Source organism: Sapajus apella, unplaced genomic scaffold (assembly GCF_009761245.1).
Source record: "Sapajus apella isolate SASKATOON/1434 unplaced genomic scaffold, GSC_monkey_1.0 scaffold32, whole genome shotgun sequence".
In the NCBI taxonomy this organism is placed as follows: domain Eukaryota; kingdom Metazoa; phylum Chordata; class Mammalia; order Primates; family Cebidae; genus Sapajus; species Sapajus apella.
Genome location: NW_022436972.1, coordinates 22,667,335 through 22,684,573, shown reverse-complemented (window position 1 = coordinate 22,684,573; position 17,239 = coordinate 22,667,335). Strand labels below are relative to the sequence as shown.

At 39.9% G+C, this 17,239-nt stretch overlaps 1 protein-coding gene across 15 annotated transcripts in view; it reads right to left on the bottom strand.

The window, feature by feature from the left end:
* ENOX1 (ecto-NOX disulfide-thiol exchanger 1) overlaps positions 1-17,239 on the bottom strand; it is a 619,252-nt gene that overhangs the window by 31,484 nt on the left and 570,529 nt on the right. For all 15 annotated transcript variants that reach the window (XM_032294769.1, XM_032294762.1, XM_032294766.1 and 12 more), the window contains one exon: positions 10,916-11,018. In XM_032294769.1, the coding sequence (XP_032150660.1) occupies positions 10,916-11,018 (103 nt within the window). The remainder of the gene's footprint in view (positions 1-10,915; positions 11,019-17,239) is intronic.

Below are 17,239 nucleotides of genomic sequence, written 5' to 3'. Positions count from 1 at the left end.
TCATGGCTCCTGATGCTATGAGATGAGTGTCACATTTTTAAAGAAAAGCAACCTGTTCATCCTTAGGCTGAGACAGAGAACCAAAGTGGCTCTCCAAGACCTGTCTTCAGAATACTGCTTTTCCAGGGCTTCTGGAGGTGTACAGTGAGATGGGGAGGTAGAAACAATTCCAGCATTTCCCTGTAAAGGTAGAGTTTCAGTTTTTAAAGACTGACCTGCTCTTTCTGAGATACAAAGAACTACCATTTTATTCTGAGGTTGTAGTCTTCCTTTTTTCTTGTCAAAATGTCCTTTTTTGTAATAATGGCAATGGTAGAAGGTAATGATGGTACTTTAAAAGTATCTTTAAGTGGCAAACTAGCCACTTTTAATGTACTCAGGTAGCATCGTGTTGGCCCCTCCCCTTATTTATTTACTTATATTTTAATTTTAGAGACCTGGCAGCTACTTCCCTGTGTCTGAAATTCTCAACTCTGGTGAAGTGGCATTGTAAGTAATTCCATTACTAATAAGAGTTAAAATACAAAAGCTCATGAGTGATTTCTTTCAAAAAATTAAAATAGAACTATTTAAAAATTACTTTCATTTGTATTTCTTTTTTAAACATTTTAATTGATATATAATAATTGTACATATTTTGGGGGTACATGGCATATTTTGAAACCTGTATACAATGTGTAATGATAAAATCGGGTAATCGGCATAGCCATCACCTCAGACATTTATAATTTCTTTGTGTTCAGAACATCCTAAATCTTTACTTTTAGCTATTTGGAAGTATGCAGTAAATTATTGTTAACTATAGTTTCCCTACTGTACTATCAAATACTGGAACTTAGTCCTGTTTTTTGAATGAGAGAGTAAAGGCTGAATCACAATTTGTGTAGAGGGAATCCTCTCTGTTTCAGGATGGTGAGTGGGGCTTTCACTGACCATCCCAGGTACTGTGGCCACCACTTTCCACAGAGAGCCTCCCACAAGTGATGGGCAGGAGGACAGGGGAGGGAGAAGGAAGAGTCACCTGTGGATTTGTGAGCAAGTGAGGGGGTGCTCCTAGTTGGAAGCTTTTTTTCTTGCCCACAGGGTTCTCCCAGGGAGATGAGGGGTGCTGCAAGGTGGGGAGCAGCATTCCTTGGGTGGACATATGCTTAAGCAGCAGGGCTGAGACAGGGAGTGGCAGTGGCACTGCAGACTTTGGAGTGACAAGGGTGTGTAAGTCTCCCATGGGGAAAGAGGGCATAAGACTTAAGCAGTCTTACGTAAACTACTCCAGGCACCCCAGCAAATAGATAACAGCATTTTTCTTATTATCCCTCCTGGACAGAGAGTCTTCAACATCTCCTGCATAACCTACAGCCTCTTGTAAATGCCCATGGGTGTTTGGTTATCAATTTAAATGTCTTTAGTAGGATGAATAGAACAAGTCAGAGGAGGATGGGGTGGGTTGGGGGAGAGGCTGATAACCCTTAGCCTAGGAGATCAAGTGTTGACATGGGTAATTTAGGGACGCCAGAAATGGGAGGACCTAGAGTAGCCTCTTTTGTTGTACCCTCTGTGAACATGGATTTGCTCCTCCACTATCTGCTGTCACCCCTGATCGTGGGTCTGTAACCCAAGGAGCTGTGCTCTTAGTCTTTGTGTGTTCTGGTTCCATATCCAGAACACAGTGTACATTTACAAGAGGTATACGTTGAATGTATTTATTTGCCAGAACTGGAAATTGCCAGCATACTTGTTTAAAATTTCTTAGTCTATTATTGATAAATGGGGATAAATAAGAACCTTAAACATTTCTACAAGTAGTAACAGATCTTTCAAAAACCAGGTAACTTTGAGGTATTATTCACTGGCAATTCCTACTCTAAACACATCCTGTCATGGATTTAGAAGGACAGACTAACTTGGATGTTTTGGGCAAGGAAAATCCACTATTTTGCTCATAACTAAGGGGAAAATGCTTACATGATTTCTGTGTACTTTTCTAAAATCAGATTAGAAATCCTGATGTGGACTGGAGTATTCTTTTAGGAGGGTATGCAGAACCATCTCTGTAGTAGCTGATGTTAAGAAGCCATTAGGTTTTCCTAATAAGAGCTCAGCAATTGCCACTAGATATATGTAAGGCCAAGACAGGCAGTCACATAAAGGCTTCCCAAGCTTTTCCTGTGGATGACAACCCAGTTATCCAGTGTTGTTGGAGATACAGCAGAAAGGAAAGCATGAGTCATCATCCTCCCCAGTAACTTGCCTCTCCTCAGCCCAACTCCCACTCCTGCATCTGCCCATCCCAGGAGCACCACAGAAGCATCAGTCATGCCACTTGAGAAAATGTTTCTAGGCCCTGTAATTTTGGATCAGGTTCATTTGAGGGGATCTTCCTAAATAAACAAGTAAAGCATCTTTGTAGCTTCTTTAAAGGAAGTGGGATATTCCCTGGTTGGAAAAAGGGTGGCTGTAAGTCAAAAGCTAATGAAAAATACCACAAACCTGGAAAATTGAGGCTATCTTATGGTCCTCTGGAATGGACCAGAAGGCTTGATAAAAGGAACACTAGCAATGGAGGGTGCAGGATTTAGCTGTTACTGAACTGGTGGCTCTCCAAAGGGATGGCTCAACAGTTGGTCTTGCTTGTTTCCATGGAGATGTAGAAGGCCTCCATATTTGAGAATGGGTTTCCAACAGTGGAAAAAACCATTTTAAGCAGCTAATTTTAAAAAGTTTTAAAAGAACAAAGGAGGTTGTCTGTACTGTTGGGCTTTTTGCACATCTTGGAATCTTAAAAACTACTTTAGAAAGATACACTAACTAGCTCTGGATGCCTGTGGCAAATCTCGTTAGGAAGTCCCATTTAAACTGGATACCCAAAAGCCCTGTGAGCTACTCCCATCAAAACCAGCTAGTTTATTTTCATTACTGGGCCTCACTAAGACTAAGGAAGCAGTATTTAAATTAGCCAAATAGTGCCAGATTTGTACTACTTCATCACTTATTTTATACTTTACACACTTAGCAGCCAGGAGGTGGCAAGGTGCCAGAGGCACAGCATTGTATAAAATAGGCAGAGGGCTGGTCCTGTGGAACTTTTATTCTAGGTGAGCAGCACAGATAATAAACACAAAGATGAAAAATAAATATTTTTAGATAGTGCTTAGCACAACGAAGAAAACAAATCAGGGAAGAGGACAGAAGAGAAACCTGCAGCTTGCTGGAGTGCTACTTTACGCAAAGTGGTTGGCTATGTCCCCACCCAAATCTCATCTTGAATTATTGCTCCCATAATTCCCACATGTTGTGGGAGGGACCCGGTGGAAGATAATTGAATCATAGGGGCAGTTTCCCCATACTGTTCTCCAGGTAGTGAATAAGTCTCACGAGATCTGATGGTTTGATAAGGGGAAACCTCTTTCACTTGGTTCTCACTTCTCTCATTTGCTGCCATGTAAGATGTGCCTTTCGCCTTCCCCCTTCCACCATGATTGTGAGGCCTCTCCAGCCTTGTGGAACTATAAGTCCATTAAACCTCTTTTTCTTTATAAAATACTCATTCTTGGGTCTGTCTTTATCAGCAGCATGAGAATGGACAAATACAGTGATCATGTGAAGGCCTCTCCCTGAGAAAGCAGACCTTCCCAAGTATGAGACGAGAAGGAGCCAGCCATGGAAAGCCTGGGGAAGATCATTCCAGGTACAGGCCACAGACAGTGCAAAGGCCCTGAGGTGGAAGTGAGCTGGCAGAACACACTGGGCTGGAAAGTGGCACAACGTATGTTTAGTGGTAGGTGGGGGCCAGATCATGCGTGACCTTGTAGGCCAGGGGAAAGAGTTTGGATTAGATTTAAATTCTAAATGTTCTAAACCAATTTTCCTGCATAGAATCAGGTGGTTGACATGATCTGAATTACGTTTTAAAAACTTTTCTCAAGCTGCTGTGAGGAGAGTAGAGCCAAGGGAAATAGGGAGACCAGTTGGAAGTGTTTGCACAAGACTTGGAGTGGTGAGTTGTTATCTGACTGCAAAGGGAGAGATGGACTCCAAAGTTAGAACCACAGGGGTGGTGTGAGCAGTGAGGCTGGGGAAGAATGAAAGATGAGTGAATAGTTTTTCACTTGAGCAACTGGTTGGGACTATTTTCTCAGATGAGAATACTTGGAGAGGAGCACATTAGGGTAGAAAAAAGGGGAATCAAGAGTTCTGTTTTGTCCTCATCAACTTTGAGATGTCCATTGGCATCTAAATGAAGAATATTAAATAGCAGCTGGAGATGGTATAAATTTGTGAGTCAGTGGCAACCAAAAGGGATTTGAAGCCAAAGTATTCATTGAGATCACCTAGGTAGAGAAGAGGCCTCAAGACTGAAGCCTGAAGAAGCCTAAATTTAGAGGTGAGTTGAGGAAAACTCATCAGGGTACTCTGAGAGGGTGTGATCGATAAGAAAGTATGGCACCATGATGGCGGAGTGAAGAAAGTATTTCCAGAAGATGTGAGTGGTCAATCATGTATAGTAGCTGTCAGGGAGTTGAGAAATTGGTGACATGAAATTCTCTGGTGATGTGGAAAAGAATGGTTATTGTGTGAGGATGCAAGCAGACTGGAGTAGTCTGGAGAGAGAGGGAAGGAAGGGGACGGAGACTGTGAGCGTAGCATGTTGGAGGAATCCTGCTTCGGACAGGGGTGGGAAATGGACTGTTGGTGGAAAGAGGTCATGGTGTCAAGACAGATTTTCCTTCTCGTTTGTTTTAAAGGTACAAGATAGTAGAATCCATGTTTATATATTGATGCACATGATCCTCTACTTATATACAAGGTCACTGTCTAAGGGGCAATGCAGCTTTCATAATAGTCCTCGTATATTACAGAGAATTGAGTTGAAAAAGACCATCTAATCAAGCCTCCTAATTTTATACAATATGAAGGCTTACACATCACAGTGGATAAATTATTTGGCTTAGATTACCCAGTGGATGAAATGCCTCAATCTGCAAATATTTAGGACCTCTCCCTCTGCCCCACTGACTGGGGCTGCTTAGAGATCATCAGGCATTATGGTTTCTCACAGGGCTAACCCATCCCACTCCTGTGTTTTGCACCCTTATGCAAAAGATGGGAGTGGGATGGGTTAACCCTGTTACAGTTTAATTGTATTGGTTACCCGATGAGAATAAAGTATCACTTTGTGCATTCAGTTTGGGCAGCACAGTATTCTCTTTGAATGGAATGAGAAATGGAATCTTTCCAGAACATACTCCCCATCCCCAGGCTGCTTGGAGTTTTTATTCCAAACTCTCCATGTCAGGTTGTAAAGTTCTGGCTGAGATTAGTTTTCTCTATATCCACACTCATTGATAGTCTCCAGGGAAATTTCAAAAGACCCTGGGGCCCATCAGCTCACTGGGATAGAGGGACACCTTGGAGCTTTCCAGAGACCTTGGCTCTGCATATGAACAGCTGTGTCTCTAGACACAGTCACATCTTGCTGGGAGTCACCAGAGGCCTGACCATAAACCAGCCTGAAATAGTCTTGTTTCAAGTCGAAGCCCATATAAATGCTCCATGGATGTTGAACAGGAGAATCAGCAGGAAAAAAACCCATGCAAAATCTGGGTCTCCTACTAAGCCACGAGGGGACAGTTGTCTGTGGGCAGCTGGAGAGTGATGAAGCACATATGGGAAGTGGAGAGAAACTGTAGGAAACTGATCAAACACTTGTGGTTTGGGCTGATGCTTCTCAGTGCCGTGGGATTCTAAAAAGCTTTAATTTTCCAAAAAAGCAGTTTGTTCCACTTACTTGGTGAGTACAAAACCTAATCTTGTATGGCTGATTAGCTAGTTTTGTTTTGTAATATTTATCTGTCTGTCTTATTTTTTTCAGTTAAACCCCTCAGACTATATTCGGGCCTTTTAGTAGTAAATTGTTTCTGGTACCTGAAATGCCCTTAACAACTTCTTTATCCATCCAGTGAAAACGTTTTCATCCTTTAGGACTAGCTCAGCTGTCCTTTCTTCTGCCAAGACATCTGTAGCATAAGTAGCCCCTTGTCTGTGTCTCTAATTTTAGTACAAACCACAGGTCATTGTAATTAACTGCATTCTATCTATGAACTTCTTGAGGGGAGATCATTTTTCCACCATCGGCTAACACGTGGGTTAGCACAAAGCAGGCCATTGTTTCTCAAAACATGGTACCAGATGTGCTTGCTTTAGTATCCCCTCAGATGTTAGTATTACAATGAACAGGATCTCTCTCTCTTTTTTTTTTTTTTTTTGTTTTTTGACAGGGTCTCACTCTATCACCCATGCAGTTGTGCAGTGGTGCTGCTCACAGCTTAGTGTAGCCTCAGGCTCGTGGGTTTAAGAGATCCTTCTACCTCAGCCCCCCAAGTAGGTGGGACTACAGGTGCATGCCACCATGCCCAGCTAACTTTTTGATTTTTTTTTTTTTTTTGGTAGAGATGGGAGTCTTGCTATATTGCTTAGGCTGGTCTCGAACTCCTGAGCTTAAGTGATCCTCCTGCCTCAGCCTCCCAAGGTGCTAGGATTATAGGTGTGAGCCACCACACCTGTGTGTGGGGCTAAAGATTCTGCCTTTTAAATAGGCTGCCTAGATAATTCTTTTCCACAATGAAGACTGATTATTCTTAGTTTAGACTCTTGACAAATGTTTGTTGATTTATTGATATGGACATTTGTGCCTTGGAAACAAGATTGAGGTCCATGACTCATTCTTTATGGTCAGTAGCTTTCAGAGAAGAACATATTCCCAAGATTACTTTCTCAGGTACAGCCTAAATATGGCCTCAACTTTATTCACCTAAATCATCAAAAAGTTATTGCTTAATTCTCTTTAAAAACATTTTTCCATATTACACTCAGGTGTTTCTTAATACTCATGTTAAGAGGAACATTCCACTTCCAGTATAGTCTGGTTGTGTGCACCTGTGAGATGGAGACTGTGATGGAAATGATATGTATGTCCTGATGTGCAAGAGGACTCAGGATATGTAATGAAGTTTGCCTAATCATTGTCAACCTGAGGATAGTTCTCAGGGGACCAGGGAGGTTTTAGAGAAAAGCTGCTTTGCAAATAGTTAAAAGTTGTGGAGAAGTTTTTGACTACATCTGGATAGTATTTACAATGACTAGCATCAACAGGGTGCCAATCAGAGCTGCTGGGATTGAAATTTATTGTGTTAATATTATTATAGCAAGAGAAGATAGAGTGATATGGCCCCAGAGTTATTAGAACTATTAGCTTATTAATAGAAAAATTTGATCCATTTTTCCTTCATAACGATCTCCAGCCAAACATAGCTCCAAAACTTTGGCCCCAAATCAAAAGTAATGACTCACTCTACCCCAAACAACTTCAGTGTATGCCAATCCAACATGTGGGCCATATGCGAAATGAACTAGGAGTTCTGGCATAGACACTGCGCAATGTCAAGCTGACCTTATGTTTGGTTACTATAGCATTATGAAACATAAAATGCCCCCATAAAAACAGAATTCTCTAAGGTCCAATTATATGTCAACTTGTCTTTACAAAAATTGATTACAAAATAACCCAGAAATCACAATAATAGAGTATTTTCTAGGGGCCTGTCTTCTTTAGTTGAATTGGAAGACCCATTAATTGTCAAGAAAAAGTTTGTCAGAACGGTCAAACTCTCAAAATACTCAGGATCCATATCTGTAAAATTCCATGTCAATAAAATCCCATGGATCCTCTCTAATAAGTACCAACTTATATGCCCTGAAATAAAGATTCTAGTTTTATAAAGTGGTCATGAGAATGTCTGGACAGAATATACACTTTTGCCCAGGTGAATTAGTGTCACAAATAATTACACATAACTAGAATTGTTCACTGTTTAAAAGTTCCGGCCTCAGTTTTTTTTCTCTCTGTAGATGGAATCCATTTGAAGAGGTTTTTTCCTCACTCCCTTTCTCTTCCAGGGAATGCTTTGTGCCAGTGTGCATTTCTTATATAACATACGTGCCCCAAAAGGGCATTGATCATATGACTATATTGGCATACAGCATACACTATAAGCATGCAGATGTGATGAAGATTTTGCCAACTAATATTTCCAAGTTGTGGGAAATTTTCTCCTTCTAGGCTGGCTTAGAGCATGGCTATTGTGTCCTCTCTACTGATTTAATTATTCCAAGGGAAGATTTCAGGGGAATTGCAGAGTATTTATGACTGCTCCAGATGTACCAGAAGGCCAGAGGGCTCCTAAAATCATTCAACATATGAGAATTCTTCAGAGAAATGTAGCCCCAGCACCAGGAAATCCTTTTTCTCTTTATTCTGGTCTAGAGCAGTTTTGTCCCCATTACAATCTATATCCAGATGCCAGAAGCTTCAGGGGAGATCTTTATGGACCCAACATTCAGGTATCTACAAAGTATGAATGACCCAACTCAATTAGCAGATTGGATCATTTAGTGGCAGGAAGCAACTGCAGCCTTTGGCAGGATCCATTTTGCTGGTCTTGGAAACTCTTCCCCATTGTGGCATTCTTTTGGAGGATTATTCTCTCTTTGGTTACAAAAGAGTAGAAATATATAGGTGTTTTGGATGTGGGTTTGGCCAGAAATGACATCTGTTGTCAAAATATCATTAAGAAGAATAAAATATGGAGAAAGGGAGCAAGATAATGGATAACTGAAGGGAAAGTTAAATTCCTGTTTAATCAAACACTGAAGTCTCTGGCCTCCCTTATACCTAAATATTCTCATATATTGATTCAAAGCAAGTGTCACCCCCTGTTTCTCTTTTGCCCTACTCCTAACTTCAAATTCGAATATAAAACTAGTTCAAAAGACCAACAGTGAGGGGAAATGTCTTAGAAAATTTAGAGTCAGTTGTGTATGCTTTTTATTGAAGATCCTGACTGGTATTTTTCTTTCTAACACACTTGAATTGATTTTATAATTTTTTTGTGATGCCAAAGACATCAGCAGGCATAGCATGTTATAAATGTAACCTTCCTACCTATTCCCATTAATGTACTGCATGTAAACCATATTATTTAAAAATATTTGAAGTAGCTGACTAAAAATGTACATATATGTGTGTACATATATAAATAAAACCTAATAGCTACTTGGAAAACATTGTAAATGAACTGTGCTCTCCAATTAAAACATAAAATAAAAGGGGAAGCAATCGTTAGTAAAAGGAAAAAAATAAAGAAAATAGAGATCGTTTTTAACCTTCAAATGGACAGAATTATTCTTAAACAAAGAGGGAAAAGTTGGCTGCAGATCATTATTTGCTTTGGTCATACCCTAAAAGCATTAGAGGGAAAATCACACTTTGGTCACACTGAGTGACAGAGAAACAGTTGTCAGAGTTGGACACGTTTGCCAATAGAAGAAAAATCCAGTTACCCACTACATATGGTTCATTTTGGGTTCCTGGAACTGAGAGCATATCATTATGTCTTCCGAGACTCGTGCATGGCATGTTATTACAGCTGTATATCATCAGAGCAAAAAAAAAATAATAATAATTGGTTTTCCTTGGAGTATCTCTAAGTTGATATCATATTCAATAACCCTGTAGTTGAAAAATCTATATATGATGGATGGACTCTGGACTATCTTTTGAATTTAATTCCTCATGTGCCAGCTTCTCTAGGCCTTGGTGTACCTGTCATTTTTAGGTGAGCACATGCAGTATTCAGAAAATGCAACCAGGGCTGGGCGTGGTGGTTCGTGCATGTAATCCCAGCACTTTGGGAAGCGGTGGTGGTTCATGCATGTAATTCCCAGCACTTTAGATCACTTGAGGTCATGAGTTCGAGACCAGCCTGGCCAACATGGTGAAACCCTCTCTCTACTAAAAATACAAAATTAGTTGGGTGTGGTGGTGCACACCTGTAATTCCAGCTTCTAGGGAGACTGAGGCAGGAGAATTACTTGAACCCAGGAGGCAGAGGTTGCAGTGAGCCGAGATCATGCCACTGCACACCAGCCTGTGTGACAGAGTGAGACCCTGTCTCAAAAAAAAAAAAAGAAAAAAAAGAAAAGAAAATGCAACTACTTCTGCCAGATAATGAACTATAGGATAACAATTTGTCTTGCATATATAGTCACCTCATTCTTTACTCTTAACCATGCCACCAAGAAGCCAGTCTTAACTTGCAACCCCACACTGGGGTCCGGTGCCAAGGTGCAGCTTGAATCAGTGCTGTGCATCACAGCATGGGGGTGGTGGCCTCCCTTCCTCTGAATTTGAGGGCTTCAAAGACAGCCTTAAACATACAGGTGTCTAAGATGGGCTTCCAGGCACACTGCCAGCACATCCTCAAGAACTCTTCTTTGTGAAAATAAGTATGATATCTGGATCCACTGAGGATGCTTCTTTTGTTCATCCTGGACAAAAGGATCCAAACTTGGGCAGAGAAGCCTGGAGCTGACTATCCTGGATTAGCCTGGCACTAGTACCCTGCCTGCCTCTATTTCCCAGGATTGCAGGTCTAGCCTTGGGGCTGAGTTTAGAATATGGCCTCTGCTAAGGGGCTTGGAGTTTAATCTCAGGGTTTAATGCTGCTCTTGAGCCTGGAGATGTGGCTTGGTTTGGAACTAGATGCAACCTGGCCTCTAGTTAGAAGTGACATGCCCAAACTTAGAAATTCAGATTTGTGACATGTGAGATGCAAGTTAATGTCTTCTTGAACTCAGTTTTATGTCTGACAGTTAACATATACAGTTACAGAAAAGCAATACCCCCATTAGTTTGTATGTTACTAATTTGAAATGTACGTAATATAGTCTGATGAAATTAATCTCACCTTTGACCAGAAGGCAATGCTGTTTAACAAGTTGGAGGTGAATTACTAAAATATTAAGCTAATTACCTAATAATTATTTAAGAGAACAGATGAAGACAACAGAATTTCCTTACCTATTAGCAGAGCTTCTTTCTCTGATTTTAAGCCTTGGCTTCTTTTCTCAATATTGTTCTCTCGGTCTTGGTTGACCAATGCAACTGTCAACACATTGATTTCCTATAAAGTTAAAAACCAACAACCATTCATGGGTTTATGTAGATTCTGTGCATGCCAATAAAAACACCAGATCTCTTAAACTCTATAAATGAGGTCATCACTTCTATTTATAACTAAAGATCAAATCTTTTATACAATTGATCTATTTGCCCAATAGCAGAAAAGTAACTCTATAAAGTTAGCCTCCTAGATACTGTTCCCAGCATGCCATGTAATTATCTGTGTAAGTGGCAAATTTGGCACAAATTATCTTAGATTTTTGTCCATATTTTGATTAAACTCTGTTCATTAAAGCTCTATTTGACTATAGCTACTTTAATGTGTTTTATTTCAAATATGAAAAATCTTTGGGAAAGCATACAGGGTATTGCCTCATAATACCATGCTAATAATGTGTGTGAGTGTGTGGAAAGACAGGGCCTATTGGAGAACTAAGATAGAATTGTTAGAAGTGTTTTTAAGTTTGAAAACTAAAAATGAAGAGTTGTACAACAAGCCAATAACACATGAAACATTGAGGCTGGACTATTTTTAGTTCTTTCTGTGATCTTTAAACAGAGATGAAGATTTAACTCATACCCTCCTAGACTTTTGATATTAGGACTCAAAATGGAGAGTGATTTAATGGAAAGTCAATTTAATGATCTGCATATATGACCTGCATACATGCGATAGTAGAATCACTGAGTCTTAATTGGAGGAAAGTTGCTCACTGAAAGATGGTTCCAAAGAAGGACTCGTATATTTAGTAGTAGCAGGGAACCTGCAGGAATGATAGAGAACAGGTAGGGAGAGCCGAATGGATGAAGAAGAATTCAGAAGGTTTGAACAAATGGGTTGACAGGTGTTCCCAGGACTGGAAGTGGTTATAGGAGAGATATATAGCTACTCAGTACCTATTAACAAAACTGGTCAGATCCGAGAATATAGGAAGTATTGGGAGCATGCTGCACCTGCAAAAGTGAAAGCCACACCTGAAGGCATTCAAATAAGAAAAATAAAGTCAGCACATCCCAATCAAAACAGATCTATGAGCTTAATTTAACTTATGAGCTACTACTTTTAATGCAGGGTTAATGAGAAATTGCCAGGAAAGAAGGCTCTACTGAGAAACTGCAGTTGCTAATATCTGATGAGCATTTTAGAGGCTCCTCTTAAGGTCACACTTACTTGCTGAAGGCCAAGTGATCAAGACTGAAGGAGAAATGAAAAGGGCAAAGTAAAGAATTGAGAAAATCACAGTGATGTGATGATACATCACAGGGAAGAACTTGGTTGGCTAGAGGGTATAACAGGCCTCAGGCTCATGGTAGGAACATTCCAATAAGGACAGGAGTCAGGAAGAGTTTGGGGAGTGGTCTAAGCTAAGCCTGGAGCCAGCTAGTATCATCAAAGGTTACTAGAGATGAAAGATGCTCTTACAAATCAGACAAAGGATCTTGGGAGTCAGCCTCAATTGAGACACAATGAAGAATTTTAAAAGAGAACAAATCAAAAGGCTTATGTAGATGAGATTAGAACATTTATAAAGAGAAATTACAGGAAAGGAAATAGAAGTTCCTTCTATAATAAAATAACATTTGGTACTTTCTGATTAGACTGTCTCGACTGAAGCAGAGTAGGTCTGCATGTGTACACATCATCTTTCTGGGGTAGTGGGGTCAATGGGCCTGCTGAGTTCTATTAGTGATGTGCCCTAAGGACAAATAGGTCCCACTGGGACATGGCACTGGACTTCTGTGCCTGGGAAGTGAAGACTGCTGAGAAGATGCAGGCTGAGGCTCTGTAAAGATCTCCCAAGGGAGGTGTAGGAAGAAAGAGGATAGAAGAACATTAACTAGGATAATGATTGCATCATTAAAAAAATACAAAAAATGAACCCTGGAGCTGAGTGGAAATAATATCTCCAATAGAGGGTGATCTGTTCACAGCCTGGATGGTAATTGGGGCCAAATGAAATTATTCAGAATGAGTTTAGCATATAACCGGCCCACATTAATTGCCAAGACTGAGTGGTGTCCTGGGGCCATCACTCAGTTGAAGATCTGGGTTCACTGAGGGAAATGGACTGTAGAGGACAGGCAGATGTCAGGAGCCAGTAGAGAAAGGCAAGGGCAGAAAAGACAGACCACCTGAGAATGCTGTTCTCTCCCCAGGTCCAAAAGTGGAATCACATAGAAAGGGGGACTCATGAGTAAGGCTCAAAGAAATGCTGCTGAATCAACAATGTCTACTAGGAGCCAGATAGGGTTGGGAAAATGAGTATGGAAAGATAAGAGTTTTAGGATCACCACTCTGTGGAAGTATTTCTTGAGACTGGATGCTGGAGTTTGTGCTCTGCTGACTACAAATGGTGTGCTCTTACGCAGTCATGGCCAGTGACTGGAGTGGACACATCTCTGCATGGCTCCCACAATAGTCCTGCAGGCCTGGGTTCAACGGAGACCAGAAGCTTGGCAGACACTCCAGCTTTGGGGGACATCTCTGAGTTTTCTCCAGGTTGGAGACAGAGCTGTTTTTCTCACTCTAGAGGGAGAAGAACTATGCTAGAAGTGGTATAGGATCATTGAAGCTGATCAGGCAGGCTCCAAGGAATGCTCACATCTTATAATAAACTGGCCTCAAGAATCTCCAAGGGAAAACATCATTTTCATTAGAGTCGAGGGTGTGTCCAAGCCTATTAAATAGTCTATAGCACTGAGTGAGGTGGACCAACTTATGACCAGTCAAAAGAGTCACTACTGACTAAGCTCTGGATCCTAAGCCTGCCTTGGGCCTGGTACAAGCTCAGGCTCCTGCTGACAAAGTCACAGAGCTAATTAGATGGGTGAATGCTTATGTCATCCATTTTGCCAAAGAGAACAGTTAAAGTTAATATAGTTGTGTTTCAAGGGATAGAAGACATGATAGCGATTTTAGACAGCCACATTATATGTTGTGGTTTTACCTTTTCCAACTATTCAAAAAGGGGAGTTTTAATGACTCACTAATCATGGATTCCTTAGAAAAATAAGGTTAATTTGATTTGTCTGTATTTATGTTGGTATTGTTCAGTTGAATAAGAAAATGACAATTATTGATAATCTACAAGTTTGGGGTAGTCTACAAAGTGGATATAAGCAACAGCTATACCCTCTCTGTTTTTATTTATTGTCTAGAAATCTAAATTATCACATTTGTCAAAAGAGTTCCATCATCATGATTGTTTAAGGTGAAGGGAATACACAGAAAGAATGTGGAATTGAGTAATTCCCAAACCAATTCCTTGTTGCATTTAAGCTAAGCCTGTTTTCACTTTCAGCCACCGAGTAAATATTTATGCTAAATACATACATCACATGCCTACTATATGCCAAAGAATTCTAAGTTTTTAAGGATACGGCATTCAAAGTGATCAGAAGTGCAAGCTTACCCAGGGACCAGCAAGCAATTCTTATAAAAGGTCTAAAAGAAAGAAATATGAGTAGATGACGCTAGAAAAGTAGGTAGATCATGGTAAGAAGTGTAGATTTTATCTGGAAGGCTTAACAAGTGAAGACTTTTGAGCTCTGCATTTTAGAACATTGGTTTAGAGGCAAATGAAACTGGAGTCAGCCTACTGCAAAAGTGTATCCACTTTTGCTTTTTGATGATTACAGTCAAAACCAAAAACAATGGTATGCAGAGTGCCAACAGCATGTAAGAGGTGGAACTAAAAAAAAAATCTGGTGACCTGGTGGATAATGAAAATATTGAGAATGAGTAGGTGCCTCAGTGAATAGGAGAAAATAGAGAAATAGAGAAAATAGGAAAATAGAGAAAGAAGATAGTCAGGGAGAAGACTGTGTGTTCAGTTTAGGAAATATTGAACTTAAGGTTTCTATAGCATCTTGTCAAAATATTTTAGAGGAAGTAGGATGTGCATGTTTCTGAACTTAGAAGTGAGGCTCTGACAGCTCTTTTTATAGGGCCTTTCTCAGGTTTTGTTTGCAGCAGGCAATCTTGATGTTTCCTTGTGGGACAAAGAGCAGGCTTGCTTAGACTTGATATAAAAAAGGTAGATTTCTAAGCTCAGTGTTTCTATTTTGTAACACAAACCACTGCATGGGCTGGCATCCTCTGGGACCCTCTACAGAGATGCTCAGGTTATAAGATCTGTGAGGGTAAGTCTGGTGAAGCCAAAATTCTTCTGGGAACAATCTCTCAGTTGGATTTCATATTATTTACATAGGACACTCCAACTTATCTTTTTAGTAATTGGGGAGCACATATTATAGAGACATTGAATCATAAATTATGCATGGTTTTGCTCCTTTCTTAAAAGGTTCATAGTCCTTATTACTGTCTCTACCCCAAATCTCTAGAGAATGGAAAGGACCTTATTGGAATGAGACAGTTTTATCATTAGAAACATAAAATTATGAAGACCCTTTATCCTTCTATCACCTTAAAATCCTTTAGCCTGATAGATGCAACATGTCCAGAAGAATGATGAGTCTACTAGATATTCCAGAAAAGAGGTTCCAGATGCCTAGTGATTACAAAGTAGAAGTAAGTGAGTGGGGATGGAGTGGGAGGTGAGGAAGGTTACTAAGTGTAAATGGTTAGTGCTATAGAAAGTACACAGTGGGAAAGGAACATTAGGATGGAAATCAAGTTTCCTCCTTCCAGTGAGATCTATTGGATTATGAAGTAGTCTCCCAAAGGAAGTGGCAAGAACACAGTAAAAGCATACCAGAGTAGAAAATGCACTGCAGGTAACAATTATGCACTTGACATGAGATTGGAGATTACCTAATAAATCTTTTCTCAGTCTACCTTTTAACTCTAATTTCTGTGATACTTAGAAGGAATCATTAAAGGGTTAGAGAAGAGGTTTTCAATAACTGGAAACTAGATATCACAGACTTTTTAAAAGATTTCTTTAAGAGTTAGCTACTTGAAGGCAGAAATTTCCCTTCTAAGAGTCCTCATCACTTACTTTTCCGTAGTCTACTGAGTTAGAATAGTGCTTTGTTATTTACTTTTGTTTCTCTCCACCCGCCCAAGCCCCTAAGGACCAAGAAAATAGCCTCCCTGGCTTATAAAATCCTTTCATTATTGCTTTCACTTAATTTTTACTGTGTTTTCCTGATCTTTAGGGCTGTTTTCTTTCTGTGCAAATCTTCTTGAATACATGTTGTCTACCTGTGTCTACTGCCTTATTATCTGAAATCTCATCTTTTTCATTAGTCACTCCAACAAATCTACTCTGAAATATTTCCAGTGACCTTCTTCTTGCTAAATGATTATTTTCTCAGTTCTCTTACCATGTGGTATTTGAAATGCCTCACTTCTCTACACAGGAGGTCTTGGTCTTTTTCCTCCTAAATTCTTGTTTAGTCTTCACTGGGGCTTTTTTGTTCCCTCTGCTGGCCCACTGAATGTAAAGAAGAGGCTACTCTGGTAGCTTTGTCGCAGAGGGATATTTAGTACTTGAATGCAGATCTGGACCAAGTGGACCTAATAGACATCTATAGAACTCTCCACCCCAATCCACAGAATATACATTCTTCTCAGCACCACATTGTACTTATTCTAAAATAGATCACATATTGGAAGTAAAATGCGCCTCAGCAAATGCAAAAGATCAGAAATCCTAGCAAATATTCTCTTGATCACAATGCAATCAAATTAGAACTCAGGATTAAGAAACCCACCGAAAACCACAAAACCACTTGCAAACTGAACAACATGCTCCTGAATGATACCTGGATAAATAATGAAATGAAGGTAGTAATAAAGATGTTCTTTGAAACCAATGAGAATGAAGACAAACTGTACCAGAATCTCTGGGACACATTTAAAGCAGTGTGTAGAGGGAAATTTATAGCACTAAATGCCCTCAAGAGAAACGAGGAAAGATCTAAAATCAACACCCTAATGTCACAATTAAAAGAACTAGAGGAGCAAGAACAAACAAATTGAAAAGCTGGCAGAAGACAAAAATAACTAAGATTAGAATGGAACTGAAGGAGATAGAAACACGAAAAACCTTTCAAAAAATCAATGAATCCAGGAATTGGTTTTTTGAAAAGATCAACAAAAGAGATAGACCATTAGCCAGACTAATTAAGAAGAAAGAGAGAAGAATCAAACAGATGCAATAAAAAATGATAAAGGGGACATCACCACTGATCCCACAGAAATACAAATTACCATCAGAGAATACTACAAATACCTCTATGCAAATAAACCAGAAA